Source organism: Myotis davidii, unplaced genomic scaffold (genome assembly GCF_000327345.1).
Source record: "Myotis davidii unplaced genomic scaffold, ASM32734v1 scaffold271, whole genome shotgun sequence".
NCBI classification, from domain to species: Eukaryota; Metazoa; Chordata; class Mammalia; order Chiroptera; family Vespertilionidae; genus Myotis; species Myotis davidii.
This window is the reverse complement of record NW_006284839.1, coordinates 1873131-1899577: the sequence shown is the minus strand read 5'-3', so window position 1 is coordinate 1899577 and position 26447 is coordinate 1873131. Positions and strand designations below refer to the sequence as shown.

At 37.8% G+C, this 26447-nt stretch overlaps 1 protein-coding gene across 1 annotated transcript in view; it reads left to right on the top strand.

The window, feature by feature from the left end:
• The window catches only part of BTAF1 (B-TFIID TATA-box binding protein associated factor 1), a 92975-nt gene that overhangs the window by 54614 nt on the left and 11914 nt on the right, over positions 1 to 26447 (top strand). The window contains 13 exon segments of the mRNA XM_006755114.2: positions 4338 to 4764; positions 5876 to 6066; positions 8539 to 8692; positions 9100 to 9209; positions 11022 to 11223; positions 12439 to 12587; positions 20892 to 21044; positions 21236 to 21357; positions 21446 to 21613; positions 24155 to 24232; positions 24340 to 24469; positions 26053 to 26194; positions 26279 to 26409. Coding sequence (XP_006755177.2) covers positions 4338 to 4764; positions 5876 to 6066; positions 8539 to 8692; positions 9100 to 9209; positions 11022 to 11223; positions 12439 to 12587; positions 20892 to 21044; positions 21236 to 21357; positions 21446 to 21613; positions 24155 to 24232; positions 24340 to 24469; positions 26053 to 26194; positions 26279 to 26409 — 2157 coding nt within the window.

The following is a 26447-nucleotide window of genomic DNA, read 5'->3' as shown; positions in this document are numbered from 1 at the left end:
GTATTGGTATTAGGGTAATGTTGACTTCATAGAATGAGCTTGGAAGTCTTGCTTCCTCTTGCATTTTTTGGAATAGCCTGAGGAGGATAGGTTTTAGTTGTTTGACTGTTTGGCAAAACTCCCCCATGAATCCGCCTGGCCCTAGGCTTTTGGTTGCTGGAAGCTTTTTGTTGACTGATTCAGTTTCCTCCATAGTTATCGGCCTATTGAGATTTTTTGGTTCTTCCTGAATGAGTTTTGGAAAGTATTTTTCTAGGAATATGTCTATTTCCTCTAGGTTGTCTAGTTTGTTGGAATAGAGTTGTTCATAGTATTTTTAAACAATCCTTTGTATTTCTGTGGGGTCTGTTGGTATTTCGCCTCTTTCCTTTCTGATTTTGTTTATTTGGGCCCTTTCTCTTTGCTTCTTGGTGAGCCTGGCTAACACAATTTAGTTCTTATCTATGAGCTATGCTATCTCCTTTGATGTTTTATATATTCTTCTAGTAAGCATTCTTACTTGGATGTCTCCCTGTCATTTCAAATTAACACAACTAAAATGAAATTTTTTAAGCAAAAAAGTGCCATTTTTATTCACACTCACAAATTTTGTTAACATTTCCTTCCAAAAAATTTCATATGCTTATCCTTTGTTTCCATTGCTCCAACTTGGTCAAAGGCCTTTATTACTAGAACCTGATTCACCTCTAAGCCTCCAGGCAGGTCTCTGTTTCATTTCATTCTCTGTGCTATGCCAGACTAGTAAAATCCTCTAAGTGCCACTCTGAATGCATCCCTCCCCTGAAACATTATTGTCTCCTTCTCAATTTGAGTTTTCTTTTCTTACTTTCAGTACCTTCTTTAAATTGCTCATCTCTTTCCTCCTTATTTCTCAGACTTCCTTCACTTAAACAATTTATTTTTTAATTTATTGATGAGAGAGAAAGAGAAAGAAACATTGATTTGTTGTTCCACTTATTTATGCATTCATTGGTTGATTTTTGTACGTGCCCTGATTGAGGATCGAACCCGAAATCTTGGCATATCAGGCTACGCTCTAACCAATTGAGCTACTTAGCCAGAGCCTTCCACTTTAACTCAGTTTTCCTCTTGCAGAAAAATACACCACACTCACTTTCTGTGTGTCACTCATTCTCACTCTGCCTGAGCTCCTGTTTCTTTTGCCAGGAATTTTCTACTCTCAACCCTCTATGCTTATCCCAATTTCATTTCTTGATGTTCCTCCATCTGTTCCCTGTGCTCAGGCCATGATAAACTGTTTTCAGTTCCTTAAACAACATCCAGCTTTTCACTCCCTAACACACTATTTTCAAAGATGTCCCTACAACTCCTGATGTACCCATTCTTAAAAAATTCAGGACAGATATTAACCTCCTGGCAAGCCTCCACTATCCTGTCACGTAAGAAGAGTCAAGCAAACCCATGGGCTCCCACAGCAACTTGAACTTACCTTGGTTATATGTTACACTAGAGGCGCCCGGTGCACGATAATTCGTGCACTTGGTGGGGGGCAGGGGGTTAAGCCCGGCCTGCACCCTCTGGCAGCCCAGGAGCCCTAGGGGGATGTCCACCTGCCAGTGGGGAGCAGGCCTAAGCTGTCAGTTGGACATGCTTAGCACTGCCAAGGAGCCGGGAGAGGCTCCCACCACTGCCACTGTGCTCAAGCCGTCAGCCTGGCTTGTGGCTGAGCAGAGCTCCCCCTGTGGGAGTGCACTGACCACCAGGGGGCAGCTCCTGCATTGAGCGTCTGCCCCCTGGTGTTCAGTGTGTGTCATAGCAACTGGTTGTTCTCAGTTGTTCTGCTGTTAGGGTCAATTTGCATATTGTGCTTTTATTATGTAGGATTGCTTTAGTTGTTTACTTACATATCTATCTCCCACATTAGAGTCTGCATATTTTTTTGGATGTATGAAAACATCTTTTAGTATTACTCAATAAATATTTGTTAAATGAATAAATGAGTGAATTTGGGGTAATTGGAAAGCTTTCCCTTAGTTGCCTAGACAGAAACCTAGTTATTTAAGACAGTGTTTTAAAACTTTTAGCAGTGAAATCCTGTTTCAAATAAATTTTATGCAGAACTTGAATAAATAAAACAGACAGTGGTCTGTGATCATGTTCCTTTGCAGTGAGCAGACTGACAAGGTCAAGCAGATAAAGCTCAATTTAAAGTTTTTGGTATTTTATAATGATAAAAGAAGATCTATATGTGTGCTTACTTTGTTTTTCATAATAAGAAGCCAGCATTATCAGTTTTGTCCTTAGTGGAATTGATCATTTCTAAGTCTGAAAAACTAGGTTCTCCATTAAAAATAAGTTAGGTTCTTTAGTGTTGCAGGCTTTTCTGACCAATATTAATCAGGCTGGATCTATTTATGGAATCTCTTTATGATTGCAGTTACCTATCAAACAAGAAGACTAATTTCTTTTTATGTAAGCCATCACTCAGTCTTTAGATGGTAATTAAAAATGCTCACACAAAAACATGTATATAAATGTTCATAGCAATATTGTTCATAATAGCTAAAAGGTGGAAACAACCCAGATGTTCATAAACTAATGAATGGATAAATACAAGGTGGTATATCCATTTAGTGGGATATTATTTGACACAAAAAAGGAAATGAAGTACTCATACATGCTACTACATTGATGAATTGTGAAAGTGTTATGCTAAATGAAAGAAACTAGTCACTATAGGTTACATATTGTATTAGTACATTCATATGAAATGTCCAGATGGGTAAATTTGTAAAGATAGAAAGTGGATAAGTGGTTGCATAGGGCTGGGAGGAAAAGAGGAATGATTGCTAATATGTATGAGTTTTATTTTGGGGATGATGAAAATGTTCTAAAATTGTGGCAATGATTATACAACTCTGTGACTATAATCAAAACCACTGGATTGTGTACTTTAAATGGGTGTATTTTTGTGAATTTTATATATTTTTTTAAAAATATATTTTTATTGATTTCAGAGAGGAAGGGAGAAGAAGAGAGAGATAAAAACATCAATGATGAGAGAGAATCATTGATTCTCTTGCCCCCACATAGGGGACCAAGCCTGCAACCCGGCCATGTGCTCTGACCGGGAATCAGACTGTGACCTCCTGGTTCATAGGTCGATGCTCAACCACTGAGCCACATGCCAGCTGGACATGTGAATTACATTTCAAGTAGAGGCCTGGTGCACAAAATTCGTGCACCGGAGTGGGGGTGTCCCTCAGCCCAGTCTGCACCCTCTTTAACCTGGGACCCCTCAGGGAATATCCGACTGCTGGTTTAGGCCCAATTCCTGTGAGATTGGGTCTAAACCAGCAGTCGGACATCCCTCTCATGATCCGGGACTGCTGGTTCCCAAACACCAGCCTGCCTGCCTGCTTGATTGCCCCTAACTACTTCTGCCTGCCAGCCTGATCACCCCCTAACCACTCCCCTGCCAGCCTGATTGACGCCTAACTGATCCCCTGCTGGCCCAGTAGCCCCCAACTGCCCTCCCCTGCAGGCTTGATCACCCCAACTGCCCTCCCCTGCCGGCCAAGTCGCCCCTAACTACCCTCCCCTGCTGGCTTGGTCACCCCTCACTGCCCTCCCCTACTGGCCTGGTCTCCCCTAATTGCCCTTCCCCGCTGGCCTGATTGCCCACAACTACCCTCCCCTGCTGGCCATCTTGTGGCTGTGGGCACCGCCATCTTTGAGGGTGTGGCAGTCGATTAGCATATTCCCTCCTTATTGGCTGTGGGTGCCGCCATCTTTGAGAGCATCACAGTCAATTAGCATATTTCCTCCTCATTGGCTGTGGGTGCTGCCATCTTTAAGGGCAGGGCAGTCAATTAGCATATTTCCTCATTAGTTGTGGGCACCGCCATCTTTGTGATGGCATGAGGGTCAATTAGCATATTCCCTCTTTATTAGATAGGATGATGTTGTTACAAAAGATGTACTGAGCAGTCTTTTAATGGGGTCTGATGCCACAGCTATATAGCTTTAGGCAGTTCTTGATAATTAAAGAATTAATCTATTGTCTACACCCCCTACATACACCCCCATTATTTGGTTATTTTCACCAGAAGGGAGACCATCGACATATAAACCAGATAGTCACTGTTCGATTCTTTTTAAGATATTGTGTCTTTCTTAAAGAATATAATGCTAACGTTAAAATAAAATGTAGTTGGAACTTTTTAGACATTTATTTAATCTATCGAATCCTAAAATAATACTAGATAATGTGAAACTTCAAATTGAAACAGATAGCTTGCTGTCAGCCCTTTAGGATTTTATGGACTGTTTTGGGGTTGATATCATTAATTATTTTAATTTCTCTTTTTCAATAGGTTACTACTGTTTTTAATGAAGTCACGTCATCTTTTGAATTAAATCTTCAAGTGTCACAGCAGTTAGATAGTAAACGACAGCAGGTCCAAATGACAATTACAGAGACCAACCAAGAGTGGCAAGTGTTGCAGTTGAGAGTGCATACTTTTGCTGCATGTGCAGTTGTGAGCTTGCAGCAGCTTCCGGAGAAATTAAATCCTATCATAAAACCTTTAATGGAGACAATTAAAAAGGAAGAGAATACACTAGTGCAAAATTATGCGGCTCAGTCTATAGCCAAACTACTTCAGCAGTGCACAACGAGGACACCCTGTCCCAATTCAAAAATTATAAAAAACCTTTGTAGTTCACTTTGTGTGGACCCCTATCTAACTCCTTGTGTCACATGTCCAGTGCCAACACAAAGTGGCCAGGAAAATTCTAAAGGTATATATCTAAACTGTCATTTGGGATAGAGAAATAATTAACCATTTAAATGTGTTTTCATTTACTTATAATTTAAGCACAAATTCCATTTTATGTTAGTGCTTTTTTCCATTTTGAGAGAATTTGCACATACTGCTAATAAAATCACAACCCTTTAAACTCAAATCAGCTATTCATAAAAGGTCTGATATTTAATATAAGATGACTGAAATCTGAGGTGTTAACCCTTCTCTTTCAACATTATCAATATAGAATTTATTGTGAACTGGGGTTAGAATTTATTGTGAACTTTTATGATACCCAATGTTAACTGAAAGTTCTTCGTATTAAAGTCTGATTTCTCTAATTTTGTACATCTTATGAAATAAATGAACTTTATTACCTTTAGCAAATAATTACTAGCCAACTTTTCTGTTTTCATCTGGAGAATCTATATGGAAAACAAGAACTGCTCTCTCTAGGCTAGTCTCAAGGACTAGCGTTTTTTCACATGCCTTAGTCTTGTGTGATTTACTTATTCCTTTTAATAAGATTTTGGGAAAGCAAAGGTAATAAATTTATAACTTTGGCACAATATAGGTCTTGAAAAGAAATCTGAACTGGAAGAGGAATGTGGTGGACATTTTGAATGTCAACATTATAAAAATATGATAGGATAAATCCAATCGCCATCCCAACCCCAGTGTTATGTGAGGCACAGTATTTTGCAGGGTCAATGTTTCTGACCTAACTCTGGATATTTCTTATAGAGAGAACTTGCTTGCAATATGTTTTTAAAGTTTGTTTTTATGCCTAGAAAGAATCATTTTAAAAAATTAATATTCTTTACCTTGAAGGACAGTTATTCTTGCATATGGTAGTTATTAACATGATCCTACAACCTTGATTTTTATTAAGTATGGACCTATACAGATATCAAAACATTTAAATTAATGTTCTAAATTACTGAGAATTTTGTTACCACTTCATTGTCTTAAGAAAATGTACTTGGCCTATAAAGATTGGAGGCTTTAAAGACATAGTTTTAACGTATGTTTTATTTTATTTTTTAGCAGGATGCATTTGGTCACCTATATTATGCTTAAAGGATTAACTTTTTTTTTCTTATTAGTATCCAGCTCCGAAAAAGATGGAATGCACCATACTGTCACCAAGCACAGAGGTATAATTACACTCTATAGGCATCAGAAAGCTGCTTTTGCAATCACAAGTAGACGAGGTCCTACCCCCAAAGCAGTAAAAGCTCAAATAGCAGATCTTCCTCCAGGAAATAGTGGAAATATCCTTATAGAACTTGATGAGGTAAATTCTTTTTTCTTTCAATACTCTGGTTTCTAAATGAATATCTTTCAGATTGATAGCGAAATTGTCAATTGTCATCTCACCTTCCAGGATTGTATTTTTATATTTTTAAGCGAAAAAACTGGGATTAATAATCCTTTGGAGTACGCCCGCAACATGATTCAGAAAAACTGCAAATTTTGCCGAAGCTGGTTTGGCTCAGTGGATAGAGCGTCAGCCTGCGGACTGAAAGGTCCCAGGTTCGATTCCGGTCAAGGGCATGTACCTGGGTTGCGGGCACATCCCCAGTAGGAGATGTGCAGGAGGCAGCTGATCGATGTTTCTCTCTTATCAATGTTTCTAACTCTCTATCCCTCTCCCTTCCTCTCTGTAAAAAATCAATAAAATATATTAAAAAAAAAAAAAAAGAAAAAAGAAAAACTGCAAATTTCTTCAAATTCTCATCAAATTTTATCTGCCTAACTTTATCTCCCTAAGCGAGATACTTTCTTGGTACATACGTCTTCACAAATGTAAACTAATTCAGCTCCTATAGCAGTGACTGTAGAGTTGTTAAATAACAGTGAAAGCTAACTTTTCTCAGTCCTATCAGTGACAGGAATTATTGTTGATACTCAGAGGGTAAATTGGTGTCAAATAATTGTCACCTATCTGACTTTTAGTCACCCTGGAATTTATTATATGTGTGAAGTGAGGGAGGGATCTAAATTTATTCTCCCGAATGAATAGCCAGTTATACCACTCTTGAATCCTTTCCTCCCTGATTCAAAATGGTACCTTCTGTTATATATCATGCTTCATATACACTACATGAAGATTTGTTTGGGTTTTCTATTCTCCTTCATTGGTCTACTTGTTCTGCAGTATAATATTCTTTAACCCTTTTCAGTCCAATGTAGAGGCTGACTCAACAGACCAGGCGTTAGGAGCAGGTCCAACATCGAGGCTGAGACACCGCAAACCGGTTCAACATTCAATCCTGTCAATTAATTTGGACCAGACTGTTTGAATTCCAAAAATAAAATTGGACTGCAAAGGGTTAAAGATGATAAAAGTGGTTATTGAAAATATTACAGTCACATTATTAATGAAATGAATGCTCTAGAGCTCTTTTGGTTGCAAAACAGGAACTTACCCAAATTTAGCAATAATCTATCAATACTAAAAGACATTTGTTTAATATATTTCTATAAAATATAGGCATATTAAGTTTAAAATAAAAATCTTAGCTTATTGTCTGTTTCTTTTGAAATAGTCTGTCTTGGCCAGTGTGTTGTCCCATGCACTGAAGGGTCTTGGGTTCAATTCCCAGTCAGGCCACATACCCAGGTTGAGGGTTCAATCCCTGGTCCCGGTGTGTATGGGAGGCAACTAATCAATGTTCCTCTGTCATGTTAATGTTTCTCTTTCTCATTAATGAGAAACATATCCTCAGGATTAAAATAAAATATTTTATGAACGAAGCTGATTATATTCTTCCAATAATAATTGTAGTAAAAAATTTACTATGATTTTTATGCTTATACCTCTATGGTGTGTATAGTTCTTCCACTTAAAAATAGCTTGTGCCCATCTTGCATGGCTCAGTGGTTGAGTATTGACCTATGAACCAGGAGTTCAGGGTTCGATTTCTGGTCAGGGCATATGTCTGAGTTGCTAGCTCAATCCCTAGTAGGGTGTGTGCAGGAGACAGCTTATGAGTGATTCTCTCACATCATTGATGTTTCTATCTCTCCCTTTCCCTGCCTCTCTGATATCAATTTAAAAAAAATAACTTGTAAAACATATGTACTTTTCTGGGGCAACAGTTTTTTGTATTATAATAAAATTATTGCTAGGTGAGAAGTTACCTGTGGTTACATTAAATAGATGCTTTTATTCTATCCCTTAAACAAATATTAATAAGGACAGATCATTCTGTCTTCTAATCTTCTCTTTAGCAGATAAGTTTCTTTGGGGTAGGGAGAAGAAAAGTAGATCTTTTAGGACTATCTCTGAAAATAGCACATATTCTTCTATTCCGTATCCCCAACCCAAAAAAGTATTTTGCTTTGGATGGAAGACATCTAGTTTGGATTTTATGCCACTATAAATTTAATTATTAAAAAATATTTAGCCCTAGCCGGCTTGGCTCAGTGGATAGAGCGTCAGCCTGCGGACTGAAGGGTCCCCGGTTTGATTCTGGCCAAGGGCACATGCCTGGGTTGCGGTCTCGATCCCCAGTAGGGGGCGTGCAGGAGGCAGCTGATCCATGTTTCTCATCATAGATGTTTCTATCTCTCCTCCCTTCCTCTCTGAAGTGAATAAAGAAATATATTTAAAAAATATATATTTATAGTTATAAATATATCCGATAATTGGTTAATGGTAACACTGAATTCTTAGGTGGTTACTTTTATATTCTCTTAATATAATTTCAAATGCATTATACTTTTTTGTGAAGTTCTGTTTAAAACTAACATTTAATTGTAGGCCCAGAAACCTTACCTGGTCCAACGGAGAGGAGCTGAATTTGCCTTGACAACTATAGTGAAGCATTTTGGTGGTGAAATGGCCGTGAAATTGCCACATCTCTGGGATGCTATGGTTGGTCCATTGAGGAATACTATCGACATAAATAATTTTGGTGTGTACATGTTTATCTGTGTTGGAATTTTGACAAATGTCAGTGTATATTTATTATTCTTAAAAAATAAAAACGCCTATACCTGTTTATCTCAGACTTGCTGTTAAGTTTTCCAATGGAAGGTTGGTAGAAGCATTTATTTTAATTTATTTTCATTTTGTATATTTTTTGCTTTTTTTTCTATTATATGGTTAGAAAGATATTTGAAAGGGTCAGTCATTATGTTAAACTTTTTTTAGTTGCTTTAAGTGTATCTTAGCACTTAAGGCATGACATTTAATTTCACACTAAAAAGGCAAAATCACTTTCCCATGGTAGCTGGGGAGGTATTAAAATTTTATGTGGGCTCTAGATTTTGAAAAATTATTTACAAGGTGATATGCACTGAAATCAATGTATTTTAATAGATGGAAAGTCTCTCCTGGAATACGGAGATGGCCCTGCTCAAGAATTGGTGAATTCTCTGCAAGTTTTTGAAACGGCAGCAGCATCAATGGATTCTGAGCTTCATCCTTTGGTAATTAACTAATGCAAATGTAGTTTTCTTCTATTAAAACAAGTGGCTTTATATAAAAGTCTTATGGCTGGAAAAATGCAATTTGATGCCATCCCTAGTAATTGCATTTTCTTTTATATGGTGTGTCTAGATTCCTTATTGACAGTACAATTCTTCTGGGATTTGAGGCAGAGTTGAGTGCATGAATGATAGGAAACCTACTCGGGGACCTTTGAATACAGGGCAATAGGGACAGATCTCTGATGACACAGAAGTTGGATATAAACAGGAAAGAAAACTGCAGCCTATTCATTTTTACCACCTTAATAATATAGCTTTAAGAAAGGAAGAGCACAGGTAATAAAACTTTTTCTCAAGATAAGTGTAAAGGTAGAAGGAAGTTACCTGGATAAGATGAAATTAGTGGCAAAGACATAACACCAATTTGAGTTTTTTGATTATTAAAAAATTTCTTATAAAATATTGGGGCAGAGGGAGGAGGAAAATAGAGTTAATTACCTGACTTTTCCATAGAAGAAAGTATTATTTTTTCCACATAGCTGCAATAGGAAGCTCTCTGCAATTTACAGGGTGCTAACTCCAATTCTCTACTTACAGCTAATGGAAAAGGGAAAATCTAGGAGAGAGTAGACAAGAATGAACCTTTTCGCCCTGCCGGCTTGGCTCAGTGGATAGAGCGTCGGCCTGCAGACTGAAGGGTCCCAGGTTCGATTCCGGCCAAGGGCACATGCCAGGGTTGCAGGCTCAGTCCCCAGTGGGGGGCATGCTGGAGGCAGCCGATCAATGATTCTCATCATTGATGTTTCTATCTCTCCTTCTCCCTTCCTCTCTGAAACCAATAAAGAAATACATTTTTTAAAAAAAGAATGAACATTTTCCTTTTATACAGTAATAAAGTATGTTCTTTTATTTGTTAAATTTCACTGATTTATCATTAGTAAAGAATCCATCCATATGCTGTTACCCTCCATGTTCAACAATATGCATTCACCTGAAATTAAAGGCTAGTCTGTTGAGCAGGTATCTGGCTTTCACCAACATCAATCCTGGCGTTCAGTGCAGCATGCATTTAATAATGGCATATGTCCTGCTGTTGTGGTCATAACACTATGGTATGCCTGGAAGTTAAAGTGGAAAATGCACTTATCAAAGTATGGTGCCTAGAACAAAATCAGGATTACTCAACCCAGTGAATAAAAAGTATGTGCTTAAACCTAAGCTAGTGCTACAAGATTTGGAGGGGGTTGGTGATGTGTGGTGTCATTTTCCTAGCCTCAGTAGGAGAATCTTGCCAGTACCTTTTGATGTGTTCCCTATTAAATTTTTTTTTAAATACACATTTTTTTCTTTATATTTTGAGAGAGGGGAAGGGAGAGGGAGAAAGAGAAACATTGATGCGATACATCAATCAGCTGCCTCCTGCACAACCACTCTCACTGAGAACTGAGCCCGCAACTTGGGCATGTGCCCTGACCTGGAATCGAACCAGCAACTTTTTGGTGCACGGGATGAAACCCAACCAACTGAGCCAGGACTCCCCTGTTAATTTTTGAAATAATTGTATGCTCCCTGATAACTAAAAGAAGATATTGAGCAGGGAAGTTCTGCACCTTTTCTTTCTCTAAGAGTTATTCCTTAGTTTGGATTTACATTAGTTTCTTATTGAGGATATTTTGACAGTAATGGTTTGAGATGTTCTTGGATTTAGAGTCACTTTGGCATTTGAGAACCTTTGAATATGGACTATTATAGTTATATTTTAAACAGTACATTTCCTAATGAGTATTCTTACTGTTTTAAACTTTTTTTTAGTTGGTACAGCATTTGCCTCATCTCTATATGTGCCTTCAGTACCCCAGCACTGCAGTGAGACACATGGCTGCTCGTTGTGTAGGAATCATGAGCAAAATCGCTACCATGGAAACAATGAATATTTTTTTGGAGAAAGTTCTTCCATGGCTGGGAGCAATTGATGACAATATCAAGCAAGAGGGTGCAATTGAAGCACTTGCCTGTATCCTTTTTTATTTTTACAAAATGTTCAGCAATTATATTTATTTTATTTAAGGATGACTAAAATAAAATTGATTTATTCAAGTAAATTTGTTCCAAAAAGAAAACTACCTTTTTACATTCTATTTTGAAGAATTTTTTATTATAGTATAAATACATTAAAAATATATTTACATTTTATTGTGAAAATTTTTACACAGAAAGTTTGCAGAATTGCTATTTTAGGAAATCTTTTCAATAGGCAAAAATAATTTTATGTACTTTATGAACTATATATTTGGTTTATAATTAATACTTCATTAATATTAATCAGATATTAATAAGGTACTTCTTATATTATAAAACATTTTGTTGCCAGAGTTAGTTCATTACTTGGGTAGAATATGACTACATGTTCTAAATTACTGGGAATACACAGGCAAAGCCCTTTGCTAAAAGGATATGGCATCTACTGACATTATTTAATTTGAAGTACCTGATATTTCTAAGAGCAAGAAAGATGAATGGAGATCAAATCAGTAGAAAGTCAGGTTCAGAAATGCTGAATATTGCAGGGGAACTAAACTTACTGGGCCTGTTATGTCCAATTTATGATTGTCAAGATCTTGATGGGAAGTTTAGAATTAATCATTGAGCATTGTGCTCCCTGCTTATAATGTAACTCACTTTATTTTGGTATTGGAAGTCTAGAAACTTGCTAGTATAGGAATGAAAAAATCTTATTAGTAAAACTTCCTCCAGCCAACCTCAGATGGAAACATGATTTTATATTCTTAATCATGAGAAAATTACATAATGTTTACAAAGAGCAACAGTGTGCAAATGCTGTTATAAGTGAATCATAGACCTTGAGGGACTGTCTAGTCCAGTGATGGCGAACCTATGACGTGTGTCAGAGGTGACACATGAACTCATTTTTTAAATTTTTCTTTGTTAAATGGCATTTAAATATGTAAAATAAATATCAAAAATATAAGTCTTTGTTTTACTATGGTTGCAAATATAAAAAAATTTCTATACGTGACACGGCACCATAGTTAAGTTAGGGTTTTTCAAAATGCTGACACGCCGAGCTCAAAAGGTTCACCATCACTGGTCTAGTCCCTCAAAACACAGATGAGAAAATGAGGAATTGTCTTAGAAGTTACAATCTTGGTGTATCCGTTTGCAAAAACATCTAAGAACCATTTGGAAATTTCCTTAATAACTTACTCAGGTGTAATGGAACAACTGGATGTTGGTATTGTTCCATATATTGTCCTTTTAGTTGTGCCTGTGTTGGGAAGAATGAGCGATCAAACAGACAGTGTAAGATTCATGGCTACGCAGTGCTTTGCAACCCTAATTAGACTCATGCCACTTGAGGTAAGTAGAAGATACTTGGTTTATGGACTTACAGGATATGTCAAGTTTTAAAAATAATGTTGAATATGTTTGTTACAAGCATTAAGAAATTTATACTTTAATGGGTAACTTTTTTAAACAAGAGTTTTAAGTAAAACTATGGCTCCTAAAAGACTAATTCATTAATGCTGTTCTAGAAATAGTATTATTTATAAGTATCCCTATAACATCCATGTAAAGATTCTATTCTGAAGTTTACATGAAAAGTAAATTTGAGAGATGGTAATTGAAAATGTAAAGCAATTGAAGTCTCTGTGGGAGTATGGAGAAACAGACTTGAAGGACTGAAATTGGAGAATTTTGGAGTATATTCATGGGACGGAAATAATGGCTTGAAGCAAGGGAAGTACCAGAGCCCTGCCCACCAAGCCCCTTAATATATTTTGGTGGGATTTTTGTAAATAAGTAGATATGCAATTCATTCATGTTATAATATGTATCAATACTTCAGTTTGTTTGTGAAAACACCCTCCTCAGAACCATTTGGAAATTTCCTTAATAACTTACTCAGGTGTAACGGAATAACTGGATGTCCGCGTTATTCTATATATTGTCTATGTATAAATGCTTCATTTTTAATGGTTGAATAGTACTCCATTGTATGAACATAGCACCATTTCTTTATTCATTCCGCAGTTGATAGATAGCTGGATTGTTACCAGCTTTTGGCTGTTACAAGTAATACTATGAACTTGCACTTGTAAGTGCTTCATTTCTTTTGAGCAGATTGTTATCTAGGAATGGAATTACTGGGTCAATTCTTTTTTAAGAAACTGCCAAACCGTTTTCCAAAGTAACTGTACCATTTTACATGTCTACCAGCAAAGTATGAGCATAAGTTTGTGATACCCTCTTTGTTTGAAAAAAAGTTTGGCTAGATCTGGTAAAATTGAAGATTCCCATCCCAGTGACCCAGCAAAACCATCCTAGATATATACCCTAGAAAAATTCATAGACATATACCAAGGCACATCTTCAAGAACATTTACTAGTATTATAGCATTATTTATAGTAGTCTTTAACCGCTCAATGTTCATTATCAGTAGACTAATGTTAACTAGATTATTATACTACAATAAGAATGAACAGTACAGATGCATAGTACAATATTAATGAATCCTTTTACATAAGATTCCCTTTTTTAATGTAGTTCAAAAATAGGCAAAAGATGCATACTTTAGATGATAAAGGTATAAGGAAAAGTAAGAAAATTGCCATGAAAGTTAATAAAGTGACTACCTCTTAGGGAAAGGAAAGTAATTATCACTGGGAAGAAACATATGGGATCTTCTAGGATATTGGCAGGGCTCTTTTTTTTATTGGGTAATGGTTATAAAAGTGAGTTTTTTATAATTTACTAGAGGCTTGGTGCACAAAATTTGTGCACAGGTGGGGTCCCTAGGCCTGGCCAGTGATCAAGGCCTATTGGGGCCATCTCGCCCATTCCCAATTGGGGCCAGGCCAGCTGGGGCCTGCCACCTGCTGCCTGCCAGCTGGAGTCTGCTGCCTGCCACCTGCTGGCCAGGGAAACAGACGGGGGTGGGGCCCACAGGATGTTTGCCAGCCAGGGGGGAAGGACCAGGGAGGTTGGCTGGCTGTGGGAGTGCACTGACCACCAAGGGGCAGCTTCTGCATTGAGCATCTGCCCTCTGGTGGTCAGTGCGCATCATAGTGACTGGATGTTATGGTCATTTCAGTTATTCTGGTTCAGGTTGCTTAGGCTTTTATATATATAGATTAAACTGTACATTTGTTTATATATTTTTATATCCAGAATTGTTTTCATCACCCACTTCCTAGGTCTTATTCATATCCTTAGATTCTTAGGCTTTGCATCATTTTACTCATAAATTAAATTGCTTATATTTAGTCCCCTTGGCCTGTTTTAGCTTTGGAATCCATGAGTGATGAGAAAATATCATATCTTTTTTGAGCAAAGGAGTAGATAAAAGCAATGTTTTAGGAAAAGTAGTCTTAACAGCTGAAAGCAGTGTCTTGGGAAAATCAGTTTAATAGCTGTTTGAATGTGAATCAGAATGGAAGTGCCCCCAGATCCACTATGAGGTTATAAAGGATATAAACACTTAAAAAATAATAATACATAAAACATTGGCAAGGAAAAGAGATACTGACTTTAGAAATGAGAAAAGTAAGGTTTCCTTTGATGTGAAAATTACAAAAATGTGATGCATATTTTGCTTCCAGCCATAATAGAAAAACAGGGACCAGATTTATCCACCTACTTGAACCAGAAAACCACACAAAATGAAACAGTGGTTTTCAGATGTTGAACAACAGGCAGCACAGAATAATGTTTTATGAAAGAAGGGAAACGAAGAGCCTAGTGCCTTTGCCAAGTTGAAGAGTCAGAGTTCAGAGTGAAGGGAGGACAAGATGGTGAGACTTTGCAAGGCAACGTACCCAACAGGAAGTAGTTGCATAAATAGGAAGCTCCAGAGATCCTCACAAGGACTGAATATTCATCTGGGCATATGCATTCTAGCATACTGCATTCAAATTCACATTCAAACATATATGAGAATATATGTTTGAGACGGGTTGGGGGGGGGAAATGTCATAGGACGGAGTATGTGGAATAATTTCCAGAGCTTACACAGGGCCAGGAATAGTTTGTGTGCCCAAAAAGCTGAGTCAAAAGCCTTCTAGTATATTGAGCACCAAGTATGGTCCTTAAAAGTATATTGCTTGAGTAGTGGGACCAAATTAGCCCTTGACAAAAGGCTAAATTGGACCCACCTTAACAAAGTTTAAAAGCAAGCCTTAAAAGGATCAAATTGATTTCAAGCAACTTACCTACATTCCAGGGGAATAAAATTTAAAGGAAGAAAATCTAGCACCTGACAACACAATTATGATGTTTAAAATCCATGAAAAAATTACCAGGCATGTAATATTTCCAGTAACCAGAAGAAAAGTCAGTCAATAGAAACAGGTTCTGAAATGGCCCATATAATATAATTAGTAGACAAGAATATTAAAATGCACTCCATTTGTTCAAGAAGGCAGTATGAATATAATGAGCAAAATGGAAGGTATGAGAACAACCTAAATTGAACTTTGTGAGATGAAAAATATAATTACAAATAGTTCCATCAGTTCAATGTCAGAGAGAGCCCATTATGCCAAATAGGTCCATGGACTCAAAAACAAATTTCCAAATCAAAATATTGACTCTTCAGTTCTACACCCATTCCATGTTAAACACTCTCTTTTTAAATGAATACCACAAGGTTCCTTAATCTGCCCACTGCTCCAACATGCAGTAGGCAAAACCACATTGCCATTACAATCCTCTGTGTTCCTTTACCTCTCCATTTTAATTTCTTACTCCTACTGATCCTTTTACTCTCTCCTGACAGTCACTATTATAGTGATCTAAGCTTTATCCAGCCAGTTTCTCCTTCATGTTTCCAGTCAGTTCCAGCCCACATCTCTCTTCATGAGCAGCATCAACAACTTCAATGTTTTATTTCTGACCCTGTCAGAAAGAAGCAGGCAGAGGAGGGCTTGTGGGACAGTTCTCATAAAGTCTACAGCAGTGTATAATAATTCCCTAAGCCTTCATATGCACTCACCACTCATTCACTGACTCACTCAGAGCAACTTCCAATTCATGGTAGGTGTCCTTTACAGGTGTGCCATTTTTTATCTTTTACACTGTATTTTTACTGTACCCTTTCTATGTTTAGGTACACAAATACCATAGTGATACAACTGCCTACAATAAAATGCTGTACAAATTTGTAGTCTAGAGCAATGGGCTCTATAGCCTATGTGTGTAGTAGGCTATACCAGCTAGGTTTGTGTAAGAGCACTTGAAGTTTGCACAGCACCAAAATTGCCTAAGGACGCATTTCTCAGAATGTATCCCTGTTGTTAACAGTGATGCAAGACTATAAAAACACACTGGTTGCAATTGATAGCAGATTGGATGCTGCATAAGAAAAGATTTGTGAGCTTGAAAGCATAGCAATAGAAACAAGAATATCATGCAGATTCAATGCTGTTCCACTTGATCTTGATTTCTATTACATCATAATAGGAAGAATCATGTACTTTTCTAAAATGTGTACTATCAAAGATTCAGGGAATATCAACTACCAATTCTAATTCCCTGCACTATTAGTAACTTGTTGATTTTATAGGAATTGGAGTGAAGAAGATATTCACAGAAAGGGTTCCTGGGACTAAACAGTATTTGTGACTCTTGGACTTAGGGTTTCATTGTTAAGAAAGGGATCTCATTATATGTCATTTATTAAAAATTCCATGAGCATAAATGAAGATTTTGTTACATCTTTGTAAAGTACTGTGCAGAAAGGCCTCATTTTTATTAATATCATTATGGTATTAAATGTGCTAAAATGTTAGTTTCTATCTTACTAAAGTTAATTCTGAAACCTTTTGCAAATGTACCATGCAGTCATTTTTAATACTCAGTGTACATATATATTTTAATTGAATTTAATTATAATTCTGTTTCCAAAGTTCTAAATTTTTTAAACTTTAGAGAGCATAGGGCAGTAGTTTTCACATTTTTTGGTCTGAGGATCTCTCTACACTCTAAAAAATTGAAGATCTCCAAAGGGCTTTTGTTTATCATATTTTCTGTAATGTGAAAGGATTTATTAATTAATTTAAGTAATAAATCCATTAGATGTTCCCATATGTAACATTTTTAATGAAAAATAACTATTTCCTAAACAAAAAGTAAGAAAAATTACATTGTTTGACATTTTAAGAAATCTCTTTTAGAACGAGGTGTAGGTACCTGGATTCTTGTATTTCCTTGGGCATTCAGTCTCTTGCAACACGTTCCTTGGGTTGAGGTATTTGAAGAAAGTTTAGCCTCACATAGATAGGTAGTTGGAAAAGTTAGTAGTATTTTGACAGCCTTTTCAAATAATTGTGGGTATTTTATCTGATAGCCTATCAAAATTCAAAAAGAGAAAGCTTGTTAAATTTGTTTTCAGTGTAGAATCTAACGTTCTACCAATGAATGTGTAAATTACCTTACTTTAAAAGTAATTGGTTAGCCCTAGCCAGTTTGGCTCAGTGGATAGAGTGTTGGCCTGCAGACTAAAGGGTCCCAAGTTCGATTCCGGCCAGGGACACATGCGTGGGTTGTGGGCTAGATCCCCTCACCCCAGTAGGAGGCGTGCAGGAGGGAGCCAATCAATGAATCTATCTCATCATTGATGTTTCTATTTCTCTCCCTTTTTCTCTGAAATCAATAAAAATATACATATTTTTAAAAAGTAATTGGTTAATCTTACACTTTTGAGTAGATTTTTTACCCATATGTGTTTTGTAACATTATGCATACATCATTGGGAAAATATTGGTTCACTGAGTTGCATTAAAAAAAACTTTTAAAAATTGATGAGAGAGAGGGGGAGAGAAAAAGGTTGTGTGAGAAACATTGATTTGTTATTCCACTTACTTATGCATTCATTTCTTGTATGTGCCCTGACCAACTATCAAACTTGCAACCGTGGTGTAACGGGACGACGCTCCAACCAATTGAATTACTTGGCCATGGCCAGTAAAATTTTTAACAGTTGGTATATTTCACCATACTGTAGCAAAAATATCAAATTAATTAATATCACCAACAGAAAATTCCTTTTTAGTATTGGCAAGTTGCCAAGTTCACAGTGCTAAGTTTTTCCTGAAAGCTTATTTTGTCATTGGCAACAAGTTAGGTCAGTTGTTTTCTTGGAAGTGAAATTTTATTTTTGAGAAAATGTCAGCCAAATCCCCAAGTCAGAATAACTAGTTTATCCGTCCAGTCAAGTAAAATGTTCTATGAAAAATCACTAGGTCAGATCATAATTTAAGCAATCTTACAGTGCTTTTCCTCAACATATAGTGCAATGTTTTATGTATACTTTACATCTCATTGCATAAAATGTTAAGATGTGCATTCATGGTTGAGTTTAATAAAATTATGTTTACTACTTTAAAAGACATTCTGAAATGAAACCAGTTTTTTTAAATATATTTCTTTATTGGTTTCAGAGAGGAATGGAGAAGGAGAGAGAGATAGAAACATCAATGATTGGCTGCCTCCTGCACACCCCCTACTGGGGATTGAGCCCACAACCCAAGCATATGCCCTTGCCGGAATCGAACCTGGGACCCTTCAGCCCGCAGGCTGATGCTTTATCCACTGAGCCGAGCCAAGCCGGCTAGTGTTGAAACCAGTTCTTTTTAAAATGCTGGTGCATGACTGGGAGGAATACAGTGACTGCTGGTATATTTGGTGCAATTGCCATGATTCTTTCTGATTGACAAGAAGTTTTACCCATATTATTTTTGCATCATCAGTGCAAATGTCAACACAGTGGTAAAAGCAAACGATATCTTTTATTATGAAACTAGGGGCCCAGTGCATGAATTCATGCACCTTGAAAGGAACTGTGGGGCCATGAGGCTACGGTAAGCACAGGGGCGGGTCTTGGCCCCTCCTGCCACAGCCCCTAGTCCCGTCTGCTGGCAGCCCTGCTCCCGCCACCACTGCTCCCACGCACTGACGGCACTGGTCCTGCTCTCACCTGTTGAAGGCACGGAGCGATTGGGGCTGGCGCTGTCAGCAGTGCAAGTGGCAGCTGCTGCCCTGATCGCCCCTTAGAAGCAGGGGGAAATGGAGAAGCCCTCAGGGTGATCAGGGCCCACAGCCACAGCTCACACCCGCTGATGGCGCCAAGCGATCGGGACCGGTGCTGGGTAGCGGGTTCGATCGGTGGCTCTGGTGCCAGCTGTAGATACAAGTGGGGCTGGCGCTGGCAGTGGGTGCAAGTAGCAGCTGCTGCCCTGATCACCCCTTAGGAGCAGGGGGAGGTGAAGAAGCCCTTGAGGTGATTAGGGCTGGCAGGCACCGCTCACACCCACTGACGGCACCGAGTGATCGGGGCTGGCGCCGAATGCCGGCAGAAGGTGCGAGCAGAGGCTCTGGCACCAGCAGCGGGGGTGAGCGGGGCCAGCGCCAGCAGCAGGTGCAAGCACTGGGTGGGACCATGGCACGCAGGAGCAAAGAATTTTCAGTAACCACCAGAGGCGTGCCCCGATGACAGCGACTGGTGGCCTGCCTTGGTCTGGTGCCCCTGCTTACCTGTTTCACTATCCCACCATGGCTGACACCCGCCATGGTCTGCGCACGCCCCCTGGTGGTCATCACATGTCATAGCAGCCAGTTGTTCGGTTCCTGTTGTTACGCTGTTCGGTCTATTTGCATATTAGCCTTTTATTACACGGGATGGTTTTGACCTCCGTGACCCTTTGAAAAGGTCTTGAGCAGAGGTTCTCAAATTTCCCACCATTTTGTCCCTGAATCCATTCTTGGGTTTTATGAGATAGAGAGCTTGGACCCCACCACCACATTTTGGGTTTCATTAGCACAGCTGGAGGGACAGCATCCTATATCCTTCCAGTGCCTCACGTAATGCAGATGCCTGAATGTGTTTAAGGCATATGCACATTCTCAGAGGTCCTCAAACTTTTTAAACAGGGGTCCAGTTCACTGTCCCTCAGACATTCCACACATGCGCACTGCGGGCCTAGGATGACTTGGCTACTAAGCAGGACAGGCAGCGGCGGCAAAAACACCCGGCGGGCCAGGTAAATGTTTTCGGTGGGCCGCATGTGGCCCACGGGCCATAATTTGAGGACCCCTGGTCTTGAGGATCCTGAGGAGTCAGCAGCCCACATTTTAAGAACCAATATCCTGGGACATCATAACCCAAATTGAGAAGCTCTAGTAACAGCATTTCATTTAAAATAAGCTATACAACTTTATTTGCCTTTTTAAGTAATACATGGTGTGGGAAAAATTAAGTTGTACGTGTGTTTTTTAGAATACCTCAAATGTGTTTGTTTAGTAGTCTCATTATAGCATTTTAACCCTTTTTGGTCCAACGTGGAGGCTGACTTGACCGACCAGGCGCTAGGAGCAGGTCCAACGTTGAAGCTTTACCACGACACTGCAACCGGTTCAACATTCAATCCCGTCAATTAATTTGGACCAGACTGTTTGAATTCCAAAAATAAAATTGGACTGCAAAGGGTTAATACCTGTCAAATTCTTTAAACTGTTTGTTTTCCAGTCTTTAAAATTATACTACTTTTGAATTAATTTTTTCTCTGCATTTATATTTTAATAAAACAAAATTACTAGTATTTTATAATCTAAGGATAAAAAAATCATGAGTAAATAGTTTTAATACACTTAAAAAATCATCTTAGGCAGGCATTCCAGACCCTCCAAATATGTCAGAAGAATTAATCCAATTGAAAGCCAAGGAACGACACTTTTTGGAGCAATTGTTAGACGGGAAGAAATTGGAAAATTACAAAATTCCAGTACCAATCAATGCTGAACTCAGAAAATATCAGCAGGTAAAGTTTTATAATTATCTTATAAATATAAATAGTGACTATTCCTTTCAAATGTACCTCAAAAAGTTTTTAAAATTCATTTAGTAAAATAATTGTGGTTGGTATCCTATATCCATTTATTTCTTTTATGCCTGTAAAAATGCTATTTATGATTTGTTTATAGTTATAATTTTTCTCTTTGAACATTTCAGGATGGTGTGAACTGGTTAGCATTTCTTAATAAGTATAAACTTCATGGAATTCTGTGCGATGACATGGGTTTAGGAAAAACTTTACAGTCCATCTGCATTCTAGCAGGAGATCATTGTCACAGGTAATTTAAAATATTATTTTGAAAGAAGGCTTCCAGATGCTGAGAAATACAGACAAGGTGGTTAATTTATTGTTTTGTTGTTGTAAAGGGCCCAGGAATATGCAAGATCAAAATTGGCAGAATGTATGCCACTTCCTTCCTTGGTGGTTTGTCCACCAACATTAACAGGTCACTGGGTGGATGAAGTAGGTAAATTTTGCTCCAGAGAATATCTCAATCCATTGCACTATACTGGACCTCCTACTGAAAGAATAAGGTAAGAACTGTTAAATCTTTTGCTCTAAGTAGTTTGGAAGAATAAAATTTATTGCAGGTGAATTTAGTTAGCTTTTTTTTGTTATCAGACATATAAATTTATTTAAGAAAGGTAAGTGTACATACATTTTAAAGATAATCTCTCTCATCAAAATTCAAGGACTTTGCCAAAAACACTAATTCAAAAGAATATATGCCACCCCTATGTTCATTGTTATTTACAATAGCCCAGTGGCCATCAATAGACAGTAGGTAAAAAAGCTGTGGCACACACACCATGGAATATTACTCAGCCATAAAAACAAATGAAACTTTACCACGGCAGCAGTATGGATAGACCTAGAAGGTATCATGCTGAGTGAAACAAGTCAATCAGAGAAAGACAAATACCATATGACTCACTTACATGGGGAATCTAGAGAACAAAATGAATGAACAAACAAAATTGAAACAGACTCAAAGACACAGAGAACAGACTGACCGATGGTTGCCCGAGGACAGTTGGGGGAAATGAGTGAAAAGGTGAAAGGATTGAGTACTACAAATTGGTAGTAGTACAAAATAGTCACAGGGACAAAAAGTACAGCATTATGAGTATAGTTAATAATATTGTAATAACTATGTGTTGTGCCAGGTTGGTACTGGAAATATTGCAGGGACACTTTGTAAAGTATATGATTCTCTAACCACTATGCTTTCACCTGAAACTAACATAAAATATTGGATGTTCTTCTTTGTATCCTCCCTGATCGCCCCTAACCACTCTGTCTGCCTGCCTGATCACCACTAACCACTCTGCCTGCCTGCCTGATCACCCCTAACCACTCTCCTGCCTGATCGCCTCCAACTGCTCACCTGCCTGCCTCATCACCCTCAACTGCTCGCCTGCCTGCCTCATCACCCCTAACTGCCTCTGCTTTAGCTCCCACTGCCACGGCTTTGTCTGGAAGGTCATTCGGCTGTCAGTCTAATTAGCATATTATACTTTTATTATTATAGATATAGATATATACACACACATTGATTTCAGAGAGGAAGGAGGAGGGAGAGAGAGATAAAAACATCAATGATGAGAGAGAATAATTGATGGGCTGCCTCCTGCATGCCCCCTACTGGGAGCTGAGCCTGCAACCAGGGCATGTTCCCTGACCTGGATTAGAACTATGATCTCTGGTCAATGCTCAACCACTGAGCCACACTGGCCGGGCAAAATTTAAGTTCTTTAAAAAAATATCAAGGACTTGGGCTGTTCTTAACAATCAATTGGGCTTTCTAAGTGTTGGAGCTAGAAAACTATCAGAAACCAAAGCCATTCTCTATGCCTTTCTTGGGAGCCTTGTGATCATAGTATTTAAGTGTCATAAGCTACCCACTTTCCCTAAGAGTTCCTTCTCCCCAAAAGTGTGCTTTAGTCCACAATGTGCTTTTAGTCATTGTGCTGTTAGTCCACAATGACTGCTTTAGCTGTCCTGATACCATAGCAACACTAGAGTTCTATTAGCTTTACCTTCTCTGTGTTCACTAGTATATCCCCTAATGTTCCTAAATCCAAATTTTAAAAAGGGAAATCTCATTGATTTCAGTTCATCTTTAAAAAAACTTGGATAGTCATAGGTTGCTGATTAGTCCATAGATACCCTGCTCCTTCTGTATTAATAATAGGTAACATTGAGCACTTACTGGCCAGGCACTGTTCTAAACAGTTTCACATTTATGTAAAATTGTATGTTCTCACAATCACCTTATGAGGTGTGGGTTCTCTTATTCCTAATTTGCAGATGAGGAGTCTAAGGCATGGGGCCTAGGTCCAAGGTCACTCAGCTAATTGAATAAGAGATTTGAACACAGGCGTCTCAACAGCTTGTACTCTTAAAAAATTTACTGTAGTGTCTGTTAGAATTCATTTATTTACAAGTGATAGAAACTCAGACTAGCTTACATAAACAGGAAATTCATTAATTCACTAAACTGATAATTTCATGGGTGTAATTCTTGTTTCGGGCATATCTAGATTGCTCTCGTTTGCTCTTTCTCCAAATACATAATTTATATTTGGTCTGTGCTGTACTTCAGTCTATAGTTGGTGGGTATGATGATCATGGGCAGTCTTAGGCCCATTGGTCATGCCCCAAAACCAGCCCTTTGTAGTCAGCGAATATTGTGAGTGTCTCAGCTTGATTCAAGTGCTTCATCTCTTTGGTGAATACGAGGATTGATCGCTCCCCTCAACCCCCAGCACAACATGGAACAGTGAAGGAATAGAGCCTCCAAGGAAGAGGTATTGGCAAGTGAAGTTAAAATGTCCACCACATTTGAGTCAGGTATCCATCTCTTTTCTAATCAGACTAAGTTAGAGCAATAAGGCCCATTTATAAGAATGGCCTCTGGTAGCAGGGTCATAAATGCAAACAGAAGGGAATGTTAGTCTTACTAGACAGATTGAAAGCACCTTATATGATGGTAGATGTAGTTTCTTTCCCCTTTGAAATTGTATTATAAACTTTGCAGATTCCTCATGTCCTACTCTTATTTTTAAATACAGGTTACAGCATCAAGTAAAGAGGCATAATCTGATAGTGGCTTCATATGATGTTGTGAGGAATGACATAGATTTCTTTAGGTAAGAATCATTTATTTAGAAAAACTTAGTATCAAATTTGGAGAAACTTCGTATTTTCCCGCCTCAAAGACTCTTCATGCTAAATTTATTTGTGTGTTCTCCCTTAGAAATATTAAATTTAACTACTGTATTCTTGATGAAGGCCATGTCATCAAAAATGGAAAAACAAAATTATCAAAAGCAGTAAAACAACTGACTGCTAATTATAGGATTATTCTTTCTGGAACACCAATACAGGTAATTATTTACTTTAACAAAAAAAATACTTGCCATGTGAAGAGAAGGATTGGCATTGGCATTGAATTAAATAAGAGGGTTTTTGTTTGTTTTGTTAGTTTATAGGAATGATAATTTCCAGTAATTATGTTTTTATAACTATTCATTTGGTACGTAGCAGTATCTGAGAAAACTAGGTTTTTAAAGTCATATTTAAAATACAACTTTAGGCTATGTAAATAGAAGTCTTATGTCCAAAGTCTGGGAGTCATTAGTCCGACTCTATTCCAAAATGGCCGTTCTCCTTTTGTAGTGTTAGACCACAATTGGATTTAACACTGAAACCATGAATACCTGAGATTAGGAAACAGTTGAAAGCAGGAGATTGTAGAAGTTTATGTTGGAAAAGGAAGAAGATAGTTGAATATGTAGATGTGTTCAGATAAGAGAGATTGTGTTACAGTACTTCCAGAGGTTGCAAATGTTCACACCTAGTTTGGATAGCCCACTTGGATGGGGAAGATACCCTTCATCACTCTGCAGTCAGTGAGAGAAAAAACACCAGGTGACTTTGAAATAATTGATTTTAATGTACTTGTTACTTATTTTTGGTGATGGACTGATTATTATTATAAGTGTTAGGGTTTTGTCTATTACTTGAACACTATGGAATTTAAAAATACCTTTAAAAGGGGGAAAAAGACTCTTTAGGCTTGCATTATCGAGATTTATTTTTTTCCGATTTAAACTTACATAGAAACGTCACAGTATTTTTAAATAGGTTACTCCTTTCACAATAAGAGTTGTTGTTTAAAAGCAATCTTTTTTTCCCTCATACCCACCTGAACAGTTTAGCTCTGAAGCTGTAAGGTGGGTTTCTGCACTGAAGAGCCATGGTAGCCCATTTGATAATGGTCCCTATGGGAAATCAAACTTAAGTGGGATTTGAAGGGTGTCCATCATATGGCCGGGTAGCCCAGCATGGTGAGCCAGAGCTTGAGCAGGGTGAGGAAGGACAGACATCTGGAAGAGTTAAAGGGTAAAATGGCACCTTAGGATATACAAATTTGGGGGAAAGAATCCAAAATGAAAATGTGTTGATTTTTTTTTTTTAATGAAACTTCAGAATTGGAAAGAACTTGTGCCAGTTCTTTGTGAACCTTAAATACTGGGAAGACTTGACCTATAACCAAACTCTTTAGATTTTTCCTTTGTTGAAGAAATGGTGATGTAGGCCAGATTCCTTAAATATTGCTGTCAATATGAGTGTCAAAGTTAAAAGAATCAGAAACACATTCATCCTTTTGCTCTTTTATTTACTACTTTATGCCACCAGTAGGTCTTAATACTATAGACCAAGACTTAGCTGGTGGTGGAGACTTGAAAATCTCCCCTTCTCCCCCCAAATAAGACAAGAGTATTTTCTTCAAGGTTGCTGACTTGAATATTACACATTTAAATATAGACTTATACCATATACCTAAAAATGTGATAATATCTCATCTATATCATCATAATGGGCTTTTTAAAATTAATGTTTCAATTTTTAAGTTTAAGTAAATCATCTCAGTACAAACTCAAATATATTCCTTTTTTATATTCAGAACAATGTTTTGGAGCTGTGGTCATTATTTGATTTCCTCATGCCAGGATTTTTGGGGACTGAACGCCAGTTTGCTGCTCGATATGGTAAACCTATATTAGCAAGTAGGGATGCTCGAAGCTCTAGTCGAGAACAAGAAGCAGGTAGGAAAAAGAGATAATTATATTTTCTGTGCGAGTGAATATAATTTATTCTTTTTTTGAGCCATTTTCTCTTATTATTAACAGGTGTCCTTGCAATGGATGCACTACACCGCCAAGTCCTACCATTTCTTTTGAGAAGAATGAAAGAAGATGTTTTGCAAGACCTTCCACCCAAAATTATTCAAGATTATTACTGTACTCTCAGTCTTCTCCAGGTTAGGAATTTGGTGATTGTGGTTGTTGGTGATATGTT